A 23996-nucleotide genomic window follows, 5' to 3' on the forward strand; every position below is an offset into this window, starting at 1 on the left:
AACATGGTGAAACCCCATTCCCTACCAAAAAAAAAAAAAAAAAAATACAAAAATTAACCAGGTGTGGTGTGCATGCCTGTAATCCCAGCTACTTGGGAGGCTGAGGCACTAGGATTGCTTAAACCCAGGAGGCGGAGTTTGCAGTGAGCTGAGATCCTGCCACTGCTCTTCAGCCTGGGAGACAGGGTGAGGCTCTGTCTCAAAAAAAAAAAAAAAAAAAAGAGTTGTAAGTCATGACTTGGATATCATTACCAAGTGGCCTTCGGGAACAATGACACAGCAGGCAGAGCTCAGCTCTACAACAGGGCTGAGAGTACTCATTTGTGACTCAGCCTTGTCTTGGGAATATGTTTATGTCTTGAGTCTTGGTTTCAAATCTGACTTTTAAGTATCTGCAGTGTAGTTCTAAATTTAGCCCAGTAAACTTGACTTACCTGAGTCAGTAAATTTGCCTTCTAGAGATGTATAAATGACATAAGTGAAAATGTTTGATGTTTTAGAGACTGATGGATTAGCCTTTGATTTGGAAAGTAAAGTTTTCGACCTATGACTTTAAGAGGATTAAGAAAATTGAATGAATGTTTATGACTTTGACTTATTAGATTTACAGGGTTGAATAAAACTTTAGAAAGATTTTGCCTAGTTGGGTTGTTTGCCCTGTCAGGTATTTAAAATATGAATATTAAATGTCACATAGTTTGAAATATGAGGAAATTTAACTTTTATTTCTAAAAAGCAAAAGTATAATATAGTACACAGTTTAAGAGTGTGGACTCTGGACCAATACTGTGTAGGTCAAAGGTCCAAAAACTATGGCCTTGTCCCTGTTTTTGCACAGTCTGCAAGCTAAGAAGTATTTGACATTTTTTTGGTCAGGCATGGTGGCTCATGCCTGTAATCCCAGCACTTTGGGAGGCCAAGGTGGGTGGATCACCCGAAGTCAGGTGTTTGAGACCAGCCTGACCAACACAGTGAAACCTCGTCTCTACTAAAAATACAAAAATTAGCTGGGTGTGGTGGCATGCGCCTGTAGTCCCAGCTACTCAGAAGGCTGAGGCAGGAGAATCACTTGAACTTGGGAGGTGGAGGTTGCAGTGAGCAGAGACTGTGCCACTGTACTCTGGCTTGGGGGACAGAGCCATATTCTGTCTCAAAAAGAAGTATTTGACATTTTAAAATGGTTGAAAAACATCAAAAGAATAATAATATTTTGTGATGTGACATTTATATAAAATTCACATTTCAATGCCCATAAAAAGCATTACTAGAATGTAGCCATGCTAATTTGTTTAGGTGTGGCCTATGGCTGCTTTCATGCTTCAGCAGCGGGGTTGAGTAGCTGTGACAGAGACTGTATGATTATTTAGCCCTTTACAAATTTTGATGATCCTGGTCTGGGTTCAAATCCCAGCTTTGCTATTTTTAGTATGACCTTGTGCAAGTCACTCAACTTCTTTGTGCCTCAGTTTCCTCATTTGTAAAATAGGGGATAATATTTGTTATTAATAGCTATTAGGAGGATTAAATAAATCACCAGTTGACAAGTGCTTGAAGCAATGCCCGGCACACAGTCAATATGTGTCTAAACATTGGAAGAATTTAACCTGTTGAACTTGAGTTAGCCAAACATTAATTAAAGAATATGTAAGAATTATTATTTTTATTTTATAAAAATTACTTTTATGAATAAAATAAGAATTTAAAGTTGAAGCTGGGTTAACAAAATCTAGGGCTTCAAATCTAGAGCTTCAGTAAATTAAATATTAAAGCGCAAAGTCATTCTGTTAGCCCTTTCCCAGCACCTCTGGGACTGTGGACCAGGTTCTGTGCATGATTCTGTGTCCTAGGAGAGCAAAGATCTCCAGGGTTTATCAGCAAATCTTCTCTAAGACTGGGAAGTAGGTGCCTGGAGTTATGCCTGGATAAAATTTTGACTTCCTAGCTGTCTGATTTTGCACAAGTCTTATCTGTAAGGTGGGGCTAGTAATATATATTTAATAGGGCTATTAAGAAGATTAAAAGCACTGAGATACATAAAGTGTTTTACCTAATACCTGGATTTTAGTAAGCATTCAACCAGTTATTATTATTACCATTCTCCCAAGATCTGCACACAAGGTGATTTACTGCTAATCAGTCTATAAACTCCTAGCAGAACAGAAGGTTATGTGTGTCCTGTCGTTTAGGTGGTATTGGCAAACTGTTTGCCTTGGTGTTCTGAAATTCCTCTGCATCAGATGGGTTCCTTTAAACATTGGTCTCTCTAAGGGTACTCTTTTTAAAAGTATGCCACTTCTGGAGGGCATCTCTTCATCCTTGATGGGTTTAGTTTATCAGGTATTAGGTATTTTCCTCAAGATGGTAGCCTGGGAACAGGGGACACCCAAAAGCTGGGATTTGTGTGCTCCAGAAGAAAAGGGGGCGTGGGTTCTGGGCCTCCGACAGACGGCGAAAAGGCAAGGAAAAGGAGAAATGTTGCAGTCTCATGGTCTCCCCTGCCATTCTGTCCCCCTGCGGTGTCAGAGCAATTTCTCTGTCTTCCCAGGGATGGCTTTACACAGACATTCCCTGTGGCCCCCCCGCCACGAGGCTTCCACCTTTGAAATCTGCAGAACAGCCAGGAAACAAGCCTGGCCCACGGCGCCACCTGCTGCCTGCCTGCCTCCGCTCGTGCACCCTGGGCTGGGATGGTGCTTCAGTTCTCTGGCACTACTACCCCTGCTCACCCACCGGCAGCCCTGGGCCCCTCTTGCCCTGCTCCACGGTCTTGAAGCCGGGTGAGATCAGCAGGATTTGTTTCCCAGTGACTTTGAGGTTTGACAGCAGAGCACACCCTCTGGCAGATGCGGGAGGTGGGGTGCGAAGGCTCAGTCTGATCGGTGAGTAAAAGCATTTCTTGTCTGTGCTTTCCCAGCCTGGAGTGGTGGGAAGAAGGCCGCTATGTTGACTCAGTGGAAGGAAGTAGGGCAGAGAAGTGACTCACTGTACACCTTCCCTGGACGTTACCAGCTCGAGGTCTCGGGATGCGCTGGACCCTATTTTGGTATCCGGAATTTGTCATCATCCAGTGCTATTTTCCCCATTATGCAGAGGTGGAGAGGGATTGGGGGCGGGGGCGGGCCCCTGTCTCCATGGAGACGGTGACGCTGCCCCGCCATGGGCTACTTGGAAGGGGGGCAGGCCTGGGAGGCTGAAGAAGGCCTCGGATTGGACTCCCCAGCCCCTCATGTTAGGGCCTTTCTTTGTCTTGGGCTTGGGAACATTAGCCAGCCCCATTTTAGAGTGGAAAACGGAGGCTCAGGAAGGTCAGCGAAGCCCCTTGGCTCACAATGCGCCCAAGGGAAGAGGCAGGCTCTACTGAGCCTAGGATCTCGCGTCTTCGACCTCCCCGAGAGCCCGGGCAGCCCTTTTTAGCTCCATTCTTCTTTGCGCTTTCCGTCAAACAAACCCCAGGGCCCGTGGCCTCCTAGGCGCCCCGAGATGCGGCTCGCCAAGACCCGCTCGCTGAGGCGTTCTTTCCCTTTAAGACTCACGGCTCTTCCGGTCAGGCTGCGACGCCGTCCTAAGGCCCCGCCCCTTCAGGCAGCTTCCGCAGGGCCGCGGCGGCGGCGGGGCGGTCTCTGCCCCTTTAAGCCCGAGCCCCGCCTCCTGGCTCCTCGCCCCCTTCCTCTCCCCTCCCCCAAGCCCGCACCTGGTGCCCCGGCGGGTCGTGCGGCGCGGCGCGCGGTGGTGAGCGCGGGACCCCCAGGGGGCCGCGGGGTAGCGTCCCCGGGCCTTCCCCACCCTTGCCGTGGCCTCGCGGGTCCCAGGGGCGGGGCCGGAGCGGCAGCCGGGCGCGGGAGACGGGCCGTGGGGAGCGCGGGAGAGTCCGGGCCGCGCCGGGGGAAGGGCTCTGGGGACTCGGGGAGACGGAATGCCGTCCTGCCGTGCTCCCCGCGTGCTGGGGCTGCGGGGTCCTGAGCATGGTCGCGCTGTGTTCCCGCTCGCCCTTGCCAGGCCGGCGTCCCCATCCAGCCCGGTTGTTGAAGCGTCCCCGTAGTCCCCCGGGGTCCAGGCCCCTTTGTGGGGGGCAGCTCGTGGTCCCCAGCCCCTGAGACCGTAGTCGTGGAGACCGCTGCAGAGGCTCGGGCTGGAAGCGGCGGTCCCCGAGGAGGGCGGCCGGAGGGAGTACCCATCTCCCTCGAACTCCTGGCAGAGGTGGGGGTCCCAGCCAAAGGCACAGGGATGGAGGGTGGCCAGCGGCCGGCAGGCTGGCCCGTGTGGGGCAGACGTCTGGGTGCCTTCATCGGATGCGAGCAGAGTTGCGGGTCCGGGAAGGGTCTGGCTTTGGTACCTCAGTTCCAGATATCCTGTGTCCATCAGAGAGCTGGCGGTCACCATGGCAATGCGGGAGCTGGTGGAGGCCGAATGCGGGGGTGCCAACCCGCTCATGAAGCTGGCCGGGCACTTCACCCAAGACAAGGCCCTTCGGCAGGAGGGATTGAGGCCTGGCCCCTGGCCCCCCGGAGCCCCAGCCTCTGAGGCAGTGAGTGTTCTTGGGGTGGGAAGCCCAGGTGGTGGTCTGAGGTGGCGGGGCTGTTTGTACATCGTGGTATTACTGCTTTCTCTATTGTGTTGCAAATCACAGTAGTTGCCACTTAATGCGCGTTTACTAGACGCTAGAAAACCCTGTGCATCTTTGAATAAAGGCAAGTATTTTATAGATGAAGAAACTGAGGCTCAGATGTCTGTGGTCTTCATCAGCCCCTCATTTGAGAGGAACTGCACTATTTTGCTTCTCGTTGTTTCTCTCTTAGGTCTCCAAGCCTTTGGGAGTAGCTTCTGAAGATGAGGTAAATAGACCATTCTCTTGCCCATTGTGTTTTTACCTTTAAACTTAGTTTACCCCTATTTCAATTTTTGGGCTTTCCTGACCAAATGAGATTGCCTGCTTGTTTTGAAATATATATTTTTTTGTGCTTCGAAATCTATGGGAAGATAATTTCTCTCTCTGTGTCTCCAGTTTCTTTGTTTTCCTTTCCTTGTATCTGACATTGGGATCCCCTTCCAGTGGGCCCTGTCTCTTGCTGGGGTCCCCCAACCCCATGGGTTCCTTTCATCATTTCTCTTTTGGCAGTTGGTGGCTGAATTCCTGCAGGACCAGAATGCACCCCTTGTGTCCCGTGCCCCTCAGACCTTCAAGATGGATGACCTCCTGGCTGAGATGCAGCAGATTGAACAGTCAAACTTCCGTCAGGCTCCCCAGAGAGGTGAGTCCAGAGTGTAGTGGGAGGGGAGATTAATTTCTATGTAGCCAGGGCCAAGAAAGGGGTTGGTTCCATTGGATGCTGCTAGCCTTGGGGAACTGACATGCAGAAGGAAACAAAAGGAACAGAATGTTTTCATGTGTACTCAGGGTTCTTTCGGCGTGATGGAATGATATGTATTTCTTCTTTCTTAGTTTTCTCTCTCTCTCTCTCTCTCTCTCTCTCTCTCAAGCCCCTGGTGTGGCAGACTTGGCCTTGTCTGAGAACTGGGCCCAGGAGTTTCTTGCAGCTGGAGATGCTGTGGATGTAACTCAGGATTATAATGAGACTGACTGGTCCCAAGAATTCATCTCTGAAGTTACAGGTGAAGCTTGTTATGGGAAAATCTATGTTGGTTTCTATGGGGTCGAATTCTTGATCCTTCCCCTCTTCAGGGTATAGTGTGATTATGATTTTTCTGGCCCCATGACTAATTTTTAGAGGGTTAGGGTACTGCAAGATAACAGAGAATGAAATGTATATTAAATAGAGTACTGGCTTTGAACTGCGTAAGAGATTTTGGATAGAGATAACAAAGAGTTGGGTTGGTCTTTTTCTTACCTGGAACTTTTATCACTGGTTTGGTGGAGAGGATCTACAGACCGGATGGATGGTAGTGTTGCCGAGGAAGAGAATATTCACTACAGCACCTGGGATTCTGGCATTAAGTAATTTTTGAACAGAACTGGGGCCTTGGACAGTGTTACTGTGAAGTTCAAGTGCTTGAAGTATATGGTTTTAGAAAGTAAAGACCATACCATGATGATGATAATAAAAATTAATAACGATAGTCATGTTCTAGTGTTACATGCTTTGAATGTATTATCTATTTAATCTCCATGGGAACCCTAGAAGTAGTTACTGTTTTTAGAACTAGTTTAAAGATAAGAAAATTGAGGCTTAGAGGTAAGTAACTTGCCCAAGGTTACACAACTTTGTCAGTGGTAGAGTTGGGATTTGACCCTGGATCCGGATGATTCCTGACCCTGTGGCCTTAACTGTGATGCCCTACTGCCAGGCCTGCAATTTATGCTCTTTCTTGCTTTGCTACAGACTTCAAGGTCTCAGCCTAATTTTTCCTCTTTGAAAGCATCCATTGTTCCCTGCATATTTTAGGATTGATTTTTCTTGCCCTAAGCCTATCTAATCAGTGACATGGGGGAAGGGCGGTCTCTTCAGCTTTCCTTTTCCTGATTGCTCTCAACAGTTAGCCTTTTTCCAGTTTAAGAAATCAAGAACGGCCTGGCGCGGTGGCTCACGCCTGTAATCCCAGCACTTTGGGAGGCCGAGGTGGGTGGATCACGAGGTCAAGAGATCGAGACCATCCTGGTCAACAAGGTGAAACCTTGTCTCTACTAAAAATACAAAAATTAGCTGGGCATGGTGGTTCGCGCCTGTAGTCCTCACTGCTCGGGAGGCTGAGGCAGGAGAATTGCTTGAATCCAGGAGGCGGAGATTGCAGTGAGCCGAGATCGTGCCATTGCACTTCAGCCTGGGTAACAAGAGCGAAACTCCGTCTCAAAAAAAAAAAAAAAAAAAAGGAAAAGAAATCAAGAATAACAAGAGATACACATGGAGAAAGTTACAAAGTTCCAGGATCTCAGGGAGTCACGTCATCGTGGTTCTAAATTTTTCTGAGATGATTAAAGTGAGTGAATTGGTATCTACCTGTACCATTTTAATTTATGCCCTTTCTTGCTTTGCTACAGACTTCAAGGTCTCAGCTTAATTTTTCTTAGAGCATCCGTTGCTCCTTGCATCCTTTAGGATTGATTCATCTTGCCGTAAGCCTATCTGATCAGGGACAAATATGTGTGAAGGAGGCCCGTGTTTAGGATGGACTTCTTCACACGCAAGAGAAAAACTCCAAATCTAAAAACAAAACTCACCTTTAGTAAGAGTTGTGGGTTGCTTTTATCACGTGTCTCTTCCTACCTGTAAGTTGGAGTTAAGGTGGAACAGTAGGTGTTCTTGGCTTTGTTAATAGTGCTAAGCACTTTATCTTCTTCAGCTCGTTAGAACTTCACAGTAGCACTTGGAAGGTGGATATTCTCCCCCATTTTATAGGTGAGGAGACTGAGATTTGGGAAAGTTAAATACTTTGTGCAAAATAATTGAATAACAGGGATGATATTCAAACTCATGTCTGTGTGGCTCTTGAGATTTTTTTTTTTTTTTTTTTTTTTTTGAGGCAGGGTCTTGCTCTATCGCCCAGGCTGGAATGCAGTGGTGCCCGTGTTCACTCACTGCGACCTCTGCCTCCTCGGTTCAAGGGATTCTCCTGTCTCAACCTCCCAAGTAGCTGTAACTATAGACATGTGCCACAATGCCTGGCTAATTTTGGTATTTTTAGTAGAGACAAGGTTTCACCATGTTGGCCAGGCTGGTCTTGAACTGCTGACCTAAAGTAATGTACCCATCTCAGCCTCCTAAAGTGCTGGAATTACAAGTGTGAGCCACTGCACCTACCCTCGAATTGAGATTCTTTGTGGAATTGCCTCAAGTTAAAATCTGAACCATAGCAAAGACCCTCTCCTAGACAGAAACTCAGTTTTTCACATAAACCTTAGACTTAAGTTCTATCCCTTATCACAGAGAGGCTTCTGTTGTAATGTGGGCATTAGTCATTTTTGATAACTCAAAAAAAAATTGCCATTATGAGCATTGAGATGGATGAAAGTTTTGTTATAATTCCCTGAATTGCGTGCAACTAGTGAAATCTTCCTAAACTTGAAAAACAGCTTTAGGTGAACATGTCGGACCTGTCTCACCAGTTAAATCTATTTCGTACAGCCTTTTGGAATTGTGCCTTTCACAGAGACAGGGACATGCAAACCTTAGAAGGGGAGTTGGGCTGTTTGGAGCCTGCCTTCATAAAAACGTCTTATTGGAGTAGTCTATCGCTTTGCATGTAGTAGGCCTCTGGTGTTGAATGAATGAATTGAGATCTGGGAGAAAAAGCTTAAGGAAAGGAGTTGATTTTGTAGTAACTCACTTTTAAAATTATCTGTCATTTTAAATTACAGCATTTGTGGCTTATATATCAATTGTGTAGGTTAACTATGGCTTTATACTAAGGTTTTGAGATAGAAGGTCATATTCTTTAAATTCTCATTTTAAAATCTCCAGTGTTAAGAGTCCAAATCAAGTTTGAAAGGAAATTTGCAGCTCAGTCATTTAAATTTAAATTTTTTGTTTGGAAGTAGTTTCATTGGAAATTGCAAAAAAGAAGTATGTAGGAAGGTTCTGTGTACCCTTAACCCAATCTCCTCCAGTGGTAACATTTTACATAACAGTTTTGCACAGATCAAAATCAAGGACACATCTTTCAGGGTTCTTGAATTTAGACAGCCTCAGTTGACATGGTATGTGAGGTTCATATGATAATCGTGAGAGAGAAACCTGCCCTTTTCATGGGAAAGGCCATGGACAGCAGTGCCGAAGATGATTGGCAACAGATCTTTTCTGGTTGGTGGAGGTGAGGCTTTGGAATAACAGTCTCACTGTGATATTTTCTGCTTTCATTGTGGGTTTGCCATGAGCAAACTAATGATGATAGCTAACATTTGTTACTGTGTGCCTTGGTCCTCCCAGCAGCCCCTATGAGGTCGCCTGCTAACTCAGCTTTAAAGATAAGGGCATAGAAACTTAAGAAACTTGAGTTATCTGAAGATGCCCAGTGAATAAGTGACGGAGTTGGGATTTAAATGTGGGTAGGCTGACCTTAGAACTTACGTTCTTCTGTGCTGCTATTTAGCAGACACAGAAACTTTCATCAGGAAGGGTAGCAAGTTCTGAGTTTTTGACTTTTGAGCCTGGGGAAGATGTGCCTAGAAGGAATGAGTAAACAATGAGAAATTAAATGAGGCGCACATTTTGAGTGGGATATTTGGTGTCTAGAGTGTTCTAACTCTACTAATTGATGACCTCAGCCAGTCACATCCCCTCTTTAGGCCTTAGTTGCTTTGATTTCAGATGTATCCACGTGGATTTGATTTTCTGTAGGAATTTCTCAAAGAAGATTGTCAAGGCAATGTGTTACTCTCTTGATTCTTTTGGTTATTTGACTCTTGTTGGAGCAGGTTCCCAATGCCAGGATATTCTGGGTCTTGTGGCTTTTATTGCCAAATAAATTTATAGGTATTTGAGGAAGGCTTTTCTCATCTCTGTGATTTTTTTTTTTCTTCTCATTTGCCTCATATCTATTAAGTCCTCATATCTGTTGTACAAATACAGAGATGCTTTGTATTTTTTCTCTTTTATTTTTTTGTTGTTTTTTTGTTTTTTGTCCTTGAGAGGACCATTTCATAGAAATTTGAAACATTTCTGTGAATTTGAGGAGCACTTACGGCCAGAATATGCTTTTGCAAAACACTCTAGTTGAGAGTTAGGAGTGGTTGGAGAGTTGAGGATGGAGTAGTTATTTTTTAACAGAATGGAAGAAAGGAACAGGGAGGTCTTAAAGTCTGTTTGTGTATTAGGCATCTCCTTTCTGTCTCCACACTTGAGCCAGCAGTCTAGTTGGGGCAAATGGAAGAGAAATGCTTCCTGTAAGAGCTAGTGAGCAGAATCTGCTTATAATTTTGAGAATCTTTGAAATTAAGAGATGGGTCTCTGGTCAAAAAATATTTCTTATTACATTATGTATTATATATAATGTAATAAGTAATTTGTAGTTATTATTTGTAATTAGGTATATTCTGAGAGTCTTAATCCTTTGTTTTTCACATTTTGATGTTTCCTGCTCAGATTTTGAGACCACTTTGTTGACATTATTCAGGCAAAGTCTCAGTTAAAATGGAGTAGAAGGTTTTGTACTTTAATGCTGAAGGGGTAAGTCTACCTTCTCACTGTTAAAAGCAAGGGCAGTCAGATCTTGAAATCAGGGACGAAGACTACTAGTACCAGCTAGTACTTTCACTCTCCTGCCCAAATGTCCTTCTTTAATGCAAATTGGAGTTTGTAGGTTCTCAACAAGAGAGTGGAGTTCCCCTTGGGAACTGTCATTGTCACAGCCAGGAGTGAGGAATAGCATGGGGAGGGTGGTGGCAGACTGAGGAGTAAAATTGGTTCTCGGTAGGGGGCAGAAGGCAACAGCCCTGCGGCTTAGGCCTGCTCTTTGTTTCCTTGCTCTTTAGGACCCACAGTCAGGCTTCTTACTTTTTTTCTGGCTTCAGGATAGTAAGGGCAAAGTCCTGGAGGTTGAAAAACAGTTCAACGCCCTCATTGAGTTTGTTGCCTTGATAGGTTCATTCTGAAGTTGCAGCAGTGCCCTTTGTCACTAGAGCTTCTGAGACAGTTTCTAGAATTAGACTAAAAAAACATAGCTGCTCAAAGATAATCAAAAGTGAGAAAAGTCCAAATAGTGTTTACTTCTGGGGGTTGGGGGGCTGAGGGAGCCTGTGAGGGAACTGTAAACATTCTGTATCTTGATCCGGGTGGGGTTATGTGAGTGTATTCATATGTTGAAGTTAATTGAGCTGTACACTTAAGTTTTGTAGACATTTTATAGTTTCATATTTACATATTACATTTCGATTAAAAAATGGAAAAAACCCACCAAACATCCATAGGGAAGAGCAGACCCATGTATCTTTAATTCTAGTGTAGCATTTCACTTCTCTGATTCTCTTGGTAGGCAAATGACAATGAAATAAGGCTCCTTTGGCAGGGATTGTGTGGACTCTGGGTAGAGGGAGAACGGACTAGAGGCTTGGTTAGGGCACAGGAGCTCTCGCGTTGCCTTCACTCCTTACCGGCTCCCTGCCGTACTTTTGAGGCAAGTAAAAGCCCTTCTGCTTACTGTTTCTTATTGAAATATCTTATACTTCAAGAAAAAGCATTTGGTTCTTAATCCTTTCCTGAGTCTCTTTATTTGGTCTCCTGTTCCCAACTCTTAGTAAATTTCTGCCCCAGGCTCTTTGAGAATGGGTTGGATATGGAGGCTGTTGAAAATTTAGTAGTGTTTTCTTCTGACAGGGGGTTTGGGAGGGAAAGAGGTTTAGCTAAGAGGGTTGGTTGAGTGTGAGTATCTTTCCCTTTCCCTGATCCCACACTGAATGAACCCATGTGATTTCTCCACCTCTCTGCTCCTTGCAGACCCCTTGTCTGTGTCCCCTGCTCGCTGGGCTGAGGAGTACTTGGAGCAATCAGAGGAGAAGCTATGGCTGGGAGAGCCTGAGGGAACAGCCTCCGCTCGCTGGTGAGTCCAGCTGCCTCTTTCCAAATCCCGTGAAAGAAGTATGGACAGTTTTCCCAGCCTCCTCTAACCTCCTCCCTCCATGTTCTCAAAACAACTTACTTTATTCTTCAAGATTCCTCCTTGGATTATGACTCCTGTGAATTTATGGTTGAAATGTAGTCAAGGGCACGGTGGTTGTGTGCCTGAGGTGGGAGGATTGCTTGGGCCCAGGAGGTCAAGTGTAGCCCAAGCAACGTAGGGAAACTTTGTCTTTAAAAAAACAAAAACACACGCATGTGCACACACACATGCATGTATGTCTAGACATACACACGTATACGTATACGCATAGACATACGTGTATATATACGTGCATATACGCATATATATACATATCAGTTCTATATAGGAGGGGGGATTTTTAAGGTTATTTAAAAATATACTTATATATGGAAATAAATAAATATATATATCAAGAATCCTAAGTATCCTATATGAAGTTCATAACTTCATCTTAAAGTTCATAATTTTACTTTCTTCCCTTTTTTTTTTTTTTGAGACGGAGTTTTGCTCTTGTTACCCAGGCTGGAGTGCAATGGCGCGATCTCGGCTCACTGCAACCTCCGCCTCCTGGGTTCAGGCAATTCTCCTGCCTCAGCCTCCTGAGTAGCTGGGATTACAGGCACGCGCCACCATGCCCAGCTAATTTTTTGTATTTTTAGTAGAGACGGGGTTTCACCATGTGGACCAGGATGGTCTCGATCTCTTGACCTCATGATCCACCCACCTCGGCCTCCCGAAGTGCTAGGATGACAGGCTTGAGCCACTGCGCCCGGCCCTTTTTCCCTTCTTAATATTGAGGCTGCTGCCATCCCATCTGTATGCAAAGATAAGATACCTTTGGGAAAGGGAGAGGTAAAAGCATGTACTTTCACACTCCTGCCCAAGTGTCCTTTAATGCAAATTGAAGGTTGTAGGTTCTCAGCAAGAGAATGGAGTTTCCCTGCAGGAACTGCCATTGTCATGGGCTGGGAGTGGGGCGTAGCATGGGGAAGGTGGTGGCAGACTAATGTGTAAAATTAGTTCTTACCGGTGCCAGGTGTGATGAATATCAACCCGAGGAGGATCTGCAGCACATGGCCAGCGACTTTGTGGCCAAAGTGGATGACCCCAAATTGGCTAACTCTGAGGTGAGCCACATCCCTCTGCTGCTTTGCCCAGCAGAGCTCGTCTTAGAAGGCAAGAATCTTGCTTCTTTTACCCCAGTTTAGTTTAGAGAAGAAGGGGTCCGAGGTCTATTCCTTCCTGTCTATAGAACAGAGACTTCAGATCCTGCCTCTTCCTTCTAGTATTCATTCCCTCATCTCCTTGCCTACTCTTTTTTCTGATGCCTTTTCAAGTCTTTAGAGCTAGAAATCCCTTTCTTTTTGTTTGCTACTTCTTTTAGGGTCTTTAGCATATCTTATCTGCAGCTAGAGACGGTCAGGGGAGGGGTGAGCACAGGGCCCTCTTGGGCGTGGTTGAGAGTGCACACCTGGAAGTCCTTTCCCAAGTGGCCTATGTGTGTCTCTGTGCCCCAGTTCCTGAAATTCGTGCGGCAGATTGGCGAAGGGCAGGTGTCCCTGGAGTCCGGTGCAGGGTCGGGCCGAGCTCAGGCAGAACAGTGGGCAGCAGAGTTTATACAGCAGCAGGTAGGACATTGTCACTTTGCAGTCACACTTCAGAGCCAGGTGATGCCCCAGGCCATGGGTTTAGTGGTCAGTGGTCCCAGATGGGGAAGGGATTTTAAGGCCAGCTTGTCTTGATAATATCCAGGTTCTGAGTGGGTGGGAAGGAGATTCTGGAAATGTTTTTCTCAGAAGTGCCCAGGTTGGTGGTGTTTAGCGGGTATTTAGTGTGCGTCTGGTGGGTAGAAGGTTGGTGGTGGTGGTACTGATCATCTTTCTTTGTCACAGGGTACATCAGATGCCTGGGTTGACCAGTTCACAAGACCAGTAAACACATCTGCCCTTGATATGGAGTTTGAACGAGCCAAGTCAGCTATAGAGGTGAGAGCAGATAGTGCTGGAGCAGACACGCTAAAAGAAAACACTCCTTGGAGTGGATGTATGAACATCAAAAATGATGCAAATTATATTTCATAGTGGACCTGTGTCATCTGTGTCAGAGATGCTTGGGGATGGGGTAGGTGATGTTCAAAAATGCAGATTTCTGGGCCAGGTGTATTGTGTATCGGTGGCTCATGCCTGTAATCCTAGCACTTTGGGAACCCAAGGCAGGTAGATCACCTGAGGTCAGGAGTTCAAGACCAGCCTGAACAACATGGAGAAACCCCATGTCTCTACCAAAAATACAAAATTAGCTGGGTGTGGTGGCGCATGCCTGTAATCCCAGCTATTTGGGAGGCTGAGGCAGGAGCATCGCTTGAACCCAGGAGGTGGAGGTTGCAGTGAGCTGAGATCGCGCCATTGCACTGTAGCCTGGGCAACAAGAGTGAAACTGTTCTGGGCATCACCCCAGACTGCTAAATCAGTATCTGAGGATAGGATCTGGGCATCTGCTTTTTTTTTTTTGAGATGGAGTTTCACTCTTTTTGTCCAGGTTGGAGTGCAATGGTGTGATCTCAACTCACTGCAACCTCCGCCTCCCAGGTTCAAGCGATTCTCCTGCCTCAGCCTCCTGAATAGCTGGGATTACAGGCATGCGCCACCACATCCAGCTAATTTTTTGTATTTTTAATATAGACAGGGTTTCTCTGTGTTCGTCAGGCTGGTCTCGAATTCCCGGCCTCAGGTGATCCACCTACCTTGGCCTTCCAAAGTGCATTTTTGAAAAGTTCTTCAGGTGATTCTTAAACATGTTGAAATTCAAGAACTGCTGCCTTAGGGACTCAGTCCCAGCAGGGCTGAGAGTGGGGTGGGGTGGTCATAATGGATCTCCTTTTTCTATCTGCCTTCCCTTCCTTACAGTCTGATGTCGATTTCTGGGACAAGTTGCAGGCAGAGTTGGAGGAGATGGCAAAACGGGATGCTGAGGCTCACCCCTGGCTTTCTGACTATGATGACCTTACGTCAGCTACCTATGATAAGGTAAGGTAAAAACTCTTAGTTCTTACCTTTCAGGTTCCGGAACTTCCTTCTTTTTAATGTCTTTCCTTTAATCCTGAATTTGAAGGATGCTTTTAAGTATTTTCTTGAGTCCCTTTCCATGAAAAGAAGTCAGAAACATTCCCTTGCTCTTGTTCTCCTTCGGTGATTGAGTGTATACTTTATTCTTGGGATATAGATGTTAATGAGACTACTCTTGTCAAATAATGACAATCCAGTGACATAACCACTATGAAGGAGGTTTGCACATGGTATATTAAGAGCACAGAGGAAGTAGCTGTGCTTGGAGGTTGGATTGGGAACTTTTTGAGAAGACTGCTGACTCCTTTGTAAGGAGTGTTAGTGGATAGACTATCCCTCTGCCTCTACATCTTAATATCTGTTTACTTTTTAAACTCATATGTTCCTTTTAAGTTCTGATCTCTTATAGGTACTACCCACTTGCCCTAATTTAGGGTTTTCAAAGAATTTATATTAAATAACTTAAAACATTAGGAAAATTTCCTAGTAGTCAGTATGAAAGATGATTGCATTTTGCGTATAGCATATGCTGTTGACTTAGAAGCATGTACTACTTCTGGGGTCTCATTAAAAAACAAATCTGTCTGTGGGTTGTACGGTATTTGGGGATGTGTTTAATAACTGAGCTCCTGAGTTGAAGCATGAAGAGGGGAAAGAATTGCTTGGTTTTGAAAAAAGGCAACACAGACTGGGGAGGTGAGTAGTGATGTCTTTTTCTCGGCTCAGATCTGGTTGAGAAAGGATTCTGGGGCTGGAACCAGGGCCTGAGATGCAAAGCAGGTGCTGGAGACGGGTCTTGATGTAATAAGGGAGCTGTGCACAGACTGGAGGATGCAGTTCAGATAAAGGCTAGGGTTTGAGAGCCCGTGAAGAACTGCACTGGGAAAAATAGGATTTTGCTTATTATTCCAGTCTGATCTGGATTTTTCTAACTATCCTGTGTGATACAAGGGAAAAGACAGATGGACCTTGCCGTATATTTCACCAGAATATGAGTTCATTTATCTAATTTTGATAAGGAAGAACTGAAGGAAATATCATAGATAATACTTTTATTATTTTGTATTAACAATTTGATAAGTCACATAGGCCCCATCAACTTTTAAATGGAAAGTTACACATTTTAGGTAAAAATGTCCATGCTTTTGATACATGTAGATGTAATAGTAGTTTTGTATGAGCAGCATTTTCTTTCATCATTTATTACTCTCATATTTATGACATGCTGGCCAGACACTTTTAAATTAAAAACTTTAAAAGTATGTTTGTAGATTCTTGAGCCCTACTTGATACCATTGATACTTTGGGATGTTGGAAAATTAGGATTAGAAATACTTGCATTAATGTTTTTCAAAAAAAGATGTAGTAAGCAATTCAGACAGTATCTGGCTTTTAAGTTAATACTGAATTCCACTTCAATAGCACTTTTTAAAAACAAAGTGGATTTGACTCTTGATTGTTACATAAATTCCTGGGTCCCTTTGAATGTACGATTTATTTATTGATAGCCCTTAAATTTTCAGAGGCAATACACATTGCAGCTGAGGTAGATATTAATCTGCTATTATGATAAAACAGAAGTTTCTGTGATGGGACAGATTCTTTGTAGTGATCATTTCTGCAATTTGATTCTATGAGATTTTGGAGCAGACCAAGTATCAGATAAAATGATTGGCTTTTGATGTGGGTTTGGCTTTTCAGGAGGCAGCAGTGATGCCAAGCTTATCCTGTGTTCTGTGGATTGTTGAGGGATCCTCCAGAGTACTCTTTTTCCATCATCTGTGAAAATATTCTGGTTTTGAAAAATTCCTCTTTGATCAGCAGTTGATAAGACCTCAAGGAGAATAGATAGCATGGATAAGAGGAAACTTAGAGAATCCTGTGGTTGCTAGATGGTGGCATGGAGTTGTTGTTATCTGATGAAGACACCTGAAGAGCATTCATGTCACTTCTGGCTGTCATATATAGGCCATCATATCTTTTTTTTTTTTTTTTTGCGATGGAGTTTCGCTCTTGTTACCCAGGCTGGAGTGCAATGGCGCGATCTCGGCTCACCGCAACCTCCGCCTCCTGGGTTCAGGCAATTCTCCTGCCTCAGCCTCCTGAGTAGCTGGGATTACAGGCACGCGCCACCATGCCCAGCTAATGTTTTGTATTTTTAGTAGAGACGGGGTTTCACCATGTTAACCAGGTTGGTCTCGATCTCTCGACCTCGTGATCCACCCGCCTCGGCCTCCCAAAGTGCTGGGATTACAGGCTTGAGCCACCGCGCCCGGCCCCATCATATCTTAAGGAGGTATCCAGAGCAATGAGGACAATAGCTTTTTTTTTTTTGAGACAGAGTTTCACTCTTGTTGCCCAGGCTGGAGTGCAATGGCATGATCTCAGCTCACTGCAACCTCTGCCTCCTTGATTCAAGCGATTCTCGTGTCTCAGCCTCTGGAGTAACTGGGATTATAGGCATGTGCCACCACGCCTGGCTAATTTTGTATTTCTAGTAGAGAAGGGGTTTTTCCATGTTGGTCAGGCTGATCTCGAACTCCTGACCTCAGGTGATCCGTTCCCCCTTGGCTTCCCAAGGGGCCTTGCGTTACAGGTATGAGCCACTGCACCTAGCCATAGCTGTTTACAGATAATATTTTAAGCTTTTTGGTAACGTATTGGTGAATATTCCCATTTGATGTTCTCAATAGCTTTGAGAGGCAAGAATTACTTTTATTAGGAAATTGCATCATAGGTGACAGTAATCTCTTTTCTGTAGAGTGGCTTAAAACATGTATTGATGATAAACAATAGTTGAAGTTGAATGTAGAAAGATTTATTTTATTGAATTCTAATAGTCTAGGGCAAGAGTCAGCAAACTGGCTTGTGGAATAAATCTTTCTGTTTTTAATGGTCCACTAGCTGAGAATGGTTTTAACATTTTTAAATGGTTGGAGAAAATCAAAAGAAGAGTAATATTTTGTGACAAGTGAGAATTACGTAAAATTCAAATTTTGGTGTTCATAAATAAAATTTTACTGGAAGACAACCATGCTCATTTGTTGACTTACGTCTGGCTGCTTTTTCACTGTAACAGTAGAGCTGAGTAGTTGCAGCAGATCCACGAAGCCTGAAATATTTATTATCTGACCCTTCATAGAAGAAATTTGCTGATCATTGGACTAGGGTCATTTTTTGCCGTCTGAGTTTTTATATTGTACAGAGATGTCCAAAAACAGACTTGTTTTCAATATAAATATACTTTTTATACATTTGTCTCAAATCTATAATATGTCTCTCTTGTTAAACCCCTGTTGTAATTGTTTAATTTTCATTTGTGACAAATAATTTACATCTGATCATGACTTAGAACTTTGCTTGTAAGAGTTAAGTGTTTTTGATTCTTTATCAGTTTCACAATAATAATGAAAAAGGGCCTCATGCCTTTATTTTGTACCTTTTTATTTGAATTTATTCTCAGCTGCATTTAAAAAGACCTCTCTGCCTGGTATTTGCATCTTGTTTTCATCCCGGTATAGTATTTTGTGATGGTAACTATTTACTCTCCAAAAAGGGACTTTTATTTGCATGTCCCAAATTGTGTTGGTTACTAGTGACGGCTCCTTTACCTTACTTCTTCTCTGCCTAATGTAAAATGCCAGTTGACAAAGCTTTGCGGGTGGTATTGTAACTCTTCTCTAAAGTGATAAATCCTCAGCTGGAAGAGAATGGTGTCTTTCCGAAGTATTCTCTGCCATCTGGATTTTGGGATCTAGCTTTCACTGACTGTCAGATACAGATTAATATTCATAATTGTTAAGACCGAAATTGGGGAATAAGTTAACATTTCTAAAATGCTTGAACATGTTTTATCTAGTTGACGTGTGCATTGAGTCTGTGAGCTAAGTAAGAGTTATATTTGAATGGCCGGACTCCAGCATTTCCTTTAAATGCTATCACATTATTGAAGGATAACAAGAAATGCACTTGGAATAGCTAGGGACAGTTTATCTCATTAGTATAAGTAGATCCTGTTGAGAAGCATGTTCTGTCCCATGGTGAGAAGTCAAGGTGTGGGAATAGAAGCCTGTGAAGACTTCCTAAAAGAAGCTTATTTCCAGCGTGGATGAGTTTGTAGACTTGCCTAGCTTTCCAGGTACTGTGAACAGAAGTTGGCAGCTTGAGCCTGATACCAGATGATTTTACTTGTTGTCATAGATGCTTTTTACAATACGGAGAATTTGCCAGCAGTTAATTCAGAAACCTGTTTGGAGGCCCCCAGCTTCTCCGCCTGTTGGTTGTCGTCCTCCCATCCCTGCTGCTCTGACTGTGCCGACTCTCTCAGGCGGCGTCTCACATGCTTTTCTTGTAGGGGTACCAGTTTGAGGAGGAGAACCCCTTGCGTGATCACCCTCAGCCTTTTGAAGAAGGGCTGCGGCGACTTCAGGAGGGGGACCTGCCAGATGCTGTGCTGCTTTTCGAGGCAGCCGTGCAGCGGGATCCTAAGCACATGGAAGTGAGTGACTCCATATTCGGATTTCCGGCTAGAGACTGCTTCCTCCATGTTGAGGAAGGCCCCAAGGAGAGTGGTGCGGACGGGTTAGGGCCTGGGCGATGGCCTAGGATGGGGGCTTGAGAGCGAGATGGTGAGTGGGGGAAGCCAGGGGGAGGGAGAATGGAGAGATGAATATGGGGTGATGGGATCTGTCCACTTTCCTCTAGGCTTGGCAGTATCTGGGTACCACCCAGGCAGAGAACGAACAAGAACTATTAGCCATCAGTGCATTGCGGAGGTGAGTACACTGAAAGGTGTGGGTGAGGTGCTTCCAAGGCTCTGCACATAACCTGTTGAATGACAGAAGCCCAGACCTAGATCCTTGTCTTTTTTCTGGGTGCTAACACAGGAGTATTTTCTCATGGTGAAACTCTAAGGATTGGAGTGAGTTCTGTTCCTTCATCAGCTTTTGATGTCATTTGTAGGGCTTTGGTTGGTTCCTTGGCTGCTGAAACTTTCCCCTTTCTCCTAGATCTGTAACTTTACTATTAACTCAGGTGTCAGAGGAGTCACAGGTGAGGTCATTGTGACTCTGCATTTCAAAGCTTGGCTTACATTTCAGGGTGCTCACGTGTGCCAGTGTCATTGCAGATACCAAGTCTGCCATCCCTGATCAAACAGGTGTCTGGAGCTAAAGCCAGATAACCAGACAGCACTGATGGCGTTGGCCGTGAGCTTCACCAACGAGTCCCTGCAGCGCCAGGCCTGTGAAACGCTGCGTGACTGGCTGCGCTACACACCGGCCTATGCCCATCTGGTGACACCTGCCGAAGAAGGGGCCGGTGGGGCAGGACTGGGCCCCAGCAAGCGTATCCTGGGGTCTCTGTTGTCTGAGTGAGTATGAGGGAATTATAGTAACCTAAGTTCCAGTAGGAGGGTGGCCTTGATTTTGGAAATTTGGATACATTGAGACCGAAGGGCCCTGAGAGTGGCCTGGGAGACCAAGAATCAGTTTGAAGGAGGTCTGCGTTCTACAGTTCAGTACTAGGATGAAATAGAAAGGTTTTTATATTGAACTTTGAGAGTAGAAGGGATGACTGACAGATTGATGAATCTTGTGGATATGATTGACCAGTGAAGGAATGAATTTTGGAGGAATGGAAATACAGACATTCATCTACCTACTTTTTTTGCGTTTCTTTTCCTTTTCCTCCAGCTCCTTGTTTCTTGAAGTGAAAGAGCTCTTCCTGGCAGCTGTGCGGCTGGACCCTAGCTCCATTGACCCTGATGTGCAGTGTGGCTTGGGAGTCCTTTTCAACCTGAGTGGGGAGTATGACAAGGCCGTGGACTGCTTCACAGCTGCCCTCAGTGTTCGTCCCAATGTGAGCCTAGGGGAAGAGTGGAAATGGGACATGCTTCTGTACCTTACTGAAGAATCATTTATTGGGAAGCTGGTGTGTGATGGTGCATGCCTGTAGTTCCAGCTACTCGGGACGCTGAAGTAGGAGGATCACTTGGGCCTGGGAGTTCAAGTCCAGTCTGGGCAGCATTGCAAGACCCTGCCCCCCTCCCACCACAAAAAAGAATAATTTGTTCAGACTTTTGGAATCATGGGGTGTTTCATTCCAGTGTTCCATGCACTGACTGCCTTGGGAGGATTGAGAAAACAAGGGTGGGAGTCTAGGGTCATCTGCATATAAGGGAGTCGCATAGGCTGAGAGGGGTTACATTGTAGCAACTCACAGTGAAGTGTTCAGAATGGAATGGGATGAAATATGTTAGCCAAACAGAGTAGTGAAGCAGTGGGAGTAATGGGCAGAATTTGATCTGGGTTGAGCTGTTCCCATCCCTTCTGCATCCCTATCCCAGGACTATTTGCTGTGGAATAAGCTAGGAGCCACCTTGGCCAATGGAAACCAGAGTGAAGAAGCAGTAGCTGCATACCGCCGGGCCCTCGAGCTCCAGCCTGGCTATATCCGGTCCCGCTATAACCTGGGCATCAGCTGCATCAACCTTGGCGCTCACCGGTGAGAGTAGCTACTGAGCAATGAATGAATGAACTTTTTCTCCTTGCCTGTGGCCCTAGCTCCTCGTTCTCAGATCCTGTTTGGCCAGCCAGCCCAGCTTTCTCTCTCTCCCGCTGCTAGCTGACCTGCTTCCTTCCATTGTTGTTCAGTACCAGCTCTCATTCCTCTTCTTCCTTACAGGGAGGCTGTGGAGCACTTTCTGGAGGCCCTGAACATGCAGAGGAAAAGCCGGGGCCCTCGGGGTGAAGGAGGAGCCATGTCGGAGAACATCTGGAGCACCCTGCGTTTGGCACTGTCTATGTTAGGCCAGAGTGATGCCTATGGTGCAGCTGATGCCCGGGATCTGCCCACCCTCCTAACTATGTTTGGCCTGCCCCAGTGACAGTGGGACGGGCTGCCCTGTGAGTGTCCACGGGAGGGGTCCCCGCTGTGGATGTGATTCCTTCTCCCCAAATGGGCCTACCAAGGGGGTGGGCTGATGACCATAAGCGGTACGGCCTTTCGGGAACTGCCTGAACGCAGGGGTAGGTAGTCTGTGTTCTAGTTCCTGCGTAATTGTGGGAAAACGAGCTGCGTTATCTCTGAGTCCCTTGGTAATTCAAGGGCTGTACATCCAGCTACAGATCTCTCTGCTCATCATGCCTTTTCTTGGTGCTGCTTTTTGGGTAGGACCCAACGATTTAGGGCAACTATTGTCATCAGCTGCCGTTTCTTATAGGGTCTACCACATTTGTAATGTCTCGCCTTTCCCTCCCTTTTACTGGGAATTGGTAATAGCCCAGCTTCCTTGGGCAGTGTAAGTAGGAGGTTCGTTTGCTGTGCGCCTCTAATGATGATGGCCTGGGGTGGGAGGTGCTAGGAGTTCCCTGTTTGGTTGAATTGTTGATTTGGCTGAGCAGAGCTGAGTTTTGGTAGGAGTGCTCATAGTTCTGTTATTCTTGGACCTCTCCTGGCAGAGCTCTGATTCCCTGTGAGCACGATGCTGATGCAGTCATCCTGTGTCGTCACCACAGTGGTCCTCAGGAGCTGCCAGGGCCAGTTGCTACAGAGTGTCTGGGTGTGTGGGGTTGGAGGAAGGTTCACTTGTGAAAGGAGGCTAGGTGGGAGCAGGGAGGTGCTAGATCAGATGAGATCTAGGGCTCTGTTCTGGAGCCTTGGGAGGACAGAACAAGTGGGAAGGGGGTGTGGTGAGTGCAGCAAACCCTCCTCCTCTTAGAAGCACCTGTGAATGGGAATTGAGTTAACTCTTCTAGAAAGGTGGTTCAGAAATTACAATCTTGCAGATTTCTAGCAAATAGATTCAGTGTTACCATAAGCCTTTGCTATACTTCTTGAAATGTTTCTAGGGGAGAGCATTGGAAAATCCCTTTCCCCCCCATCTTGTCTCCGGAAGGTGAAGATTGAAGGAAGATGAGGGAGCAGCTTGGATTCTTCTCAGTGGTCCCCTGCATGGGGAGGTAATGACTGCTAAGCCTCTTGCCTTGTCTACAGTAGCTAATGATCAGAGAGATTTTTTTTTTTTTAAACTACCATGGTCCCAAGATTCCATCCTGAAGTTTATTTTTCTTTGTATGAATACGTGTAAATGATTTAAAAATAAAACTGTAAAATATTTGTACAAAGAATAAATGGAACTGATGTGGGTATGAGTTCCGCTGGTTGTGAAGTTGGGGTGGCAGGAGGTGTGTTCGTGTTTGGAGGACTCTGATTCAATAGTTTTTGTCTTTCAAATTCTCGTTAGTACATTGGTGACCCACTCATCCCTCTAGGAATGACAGAGCACAGGGGACAGGGTCCCTGTACCTGGGGACCTTCTGGGCTAGCAGGAGAAACAGATTTCTGATAATCATGAATTTTTACCCGTTACTACTACAAAGGGAAGCGTGCAGTGCCGTATAATTGTTAGGTTGTTTTGTTTTAAGACTTACATGGAAGGATTTTGATAGTTTTTTGATGCTTAGGGTTTCTAAAGGTTTTTATCTGGCTCTGCCTGCCTTTGTCAGGAACTGTATCAAGTGCCATATCAAGATGGGTATTTGTCCTGAGGAAACATTTTAAAATATGCACAAATATTTATACTTGGAGATAGATGTCTATGGCCGCATTAGAAAGAGAAAAAAATCTTTTTTTTTCTTGAGATGGAGTTTCATTCTTGCTGCCTAGGCTGGAGTGCAATGGTGCAATTTCGGCCCACTGCAACCTCCACCTCCTGGGTTCAAGTGATTCTCCTGCCTCAGCCTCCTGAATAGCTGGGATTATAGGCATGTGCCACCACGCCTGGCTAATTTTGTATTTTTAGTAGAGATGGGGTTTCATCATGTTTGTCAGGCTGGTCTTGAACTCCTGACCTCAGATGATCCACCTGCCTCGGCCTCCCAAAGTGCTGGGATTACAGGTGTGAGCCACTGTGCCTGGCCAAAAAAGGTCTTTTAATTTTTAAATTTATTTAAAAAGTTTCTCGGATAGAGATTAGATCTCACTATGTTGACCAGGCTGGTCTTGAACTCCTGGCCTCAAGGAATCCTCCTGCCTCAGCCTCCCAAAGAGTGCTGGGATCACAGGGATGAGCACCATACCTGGCCAAAGTCTAATTTTTTTTATTGCAGTGGGCTCAAATGCTGCCCCCACTCCCCCTGGAAATCTAAAAGACAGCTGATACCTGGGTAAGTATAAATTATCCAGATAGTGAAATACAGCTGTGGGTATTTAATCATTTGTGGAATAACTTTCATTGACAATAGATGCTAATAATATAGTGAGGAAAATAGTGAATTATTTACAGATTGTCTTAAGAAAAAAATGCATCGTAAAGACAATAAGGAACTATTCCAATAAGCTAAAAGTGGGAAGATTATGGGCGATTTTTTTGTTCCTGCTTTGTCATACTTTTCTGTAATT

The 23996-nt window shown here is 45.1% G+C and overlaps 1 protein-coding gene across 16 annotated transcripts; it reads left to right on the plus strand.

The window, feature by feature from the left end:
* The first annotated feature begins 2672 nt into the window (after positions 1–2672).
* On the plus strand, positions 2673–22742 carry PEX5 (peroxisomal biogenesis factor 5). Of its 16 annotated transcripts, XM_074403453.1 has the most exons (18): positions 2675–2814; positions 2915–3043; positions 4339–4525; positions 4797–4832; positions 5117–5249; positions 5479–5610; positions 11385–11487; positions 12566–12656; positions 13047–13157; positions 13422–13514; positions 14436–14555; positions 18949–19092; positions 19299–19369; positions 19753–19965; positions 20288–20453; positions 20941–21098; positions 21279–21499; positions 22445–22742. In XM_074403453.1, the coding sequence occupies exons 2-17, from the start codon at positions 3024–3026 to the stop codon at positions 21478–21480; spliced, it is 1980 nt and encodes a 659-aa protein (XP_074259554.1). In that variant the 5' UTR covers positions 2675–2814; positions 2915–3023; the 3' UTR covers positions 21481–21499; positions 22445–22742. The 16 variants fall into 16 exon arrangements, with proteins under 16 accessions (XP_074259555.1, XP_074259560.1, XP_074259554.1 ...); XM_074403454.1 differs by having other exon boundaries at positions 2673–2814; positions 14460–14555; positions 21279–22742; XM_074403452.1 differs by having other exon boundaries at positions 21279–22742.
* Positions 22743–23996: the final 1254 nt, after the last annotated feature.

The sequence above is a fragment of the Saimiri boliviensis genome, chromosome 7 (genome assembly GCF_048565385.1).
Source record: "Saimiri boliviensis isolate mSaiBol1 chromosome 7, mSaiBol1.pri, whole genome shotgun sequence".
NCBI classification, from domain to species: domain Eukaryota; kingdom Metazoa; phylum Chordata; class Mammalia; order Primates; family Cebidae; genus Saimiri; species Saimiri boliviensis.

Excerpts from the sequence above, each read along its gene's own strand:
- PEX5 (XM_074403452.1), top strand. The coding sequence starts at position 3,024 with ATGCGCTGGACCCTATTTTG. Across the intron at positions 4,526-4,796 it reads GAGCCCCAGCCTCTGAGGCA|GTCTCCAAGCCTTTGGGAGT; the intron begins GTGAGTGTTCTT and ends TTTCTCTCTTAG. Across the intron at positions 20,454-20,940 it reads CCCTCAGTGTTCGTCCCAAT|GACTATTTGCTGTGGAATAA; the intron begins GTGAGCCTAGGG and ends TCCCTATCCCAG.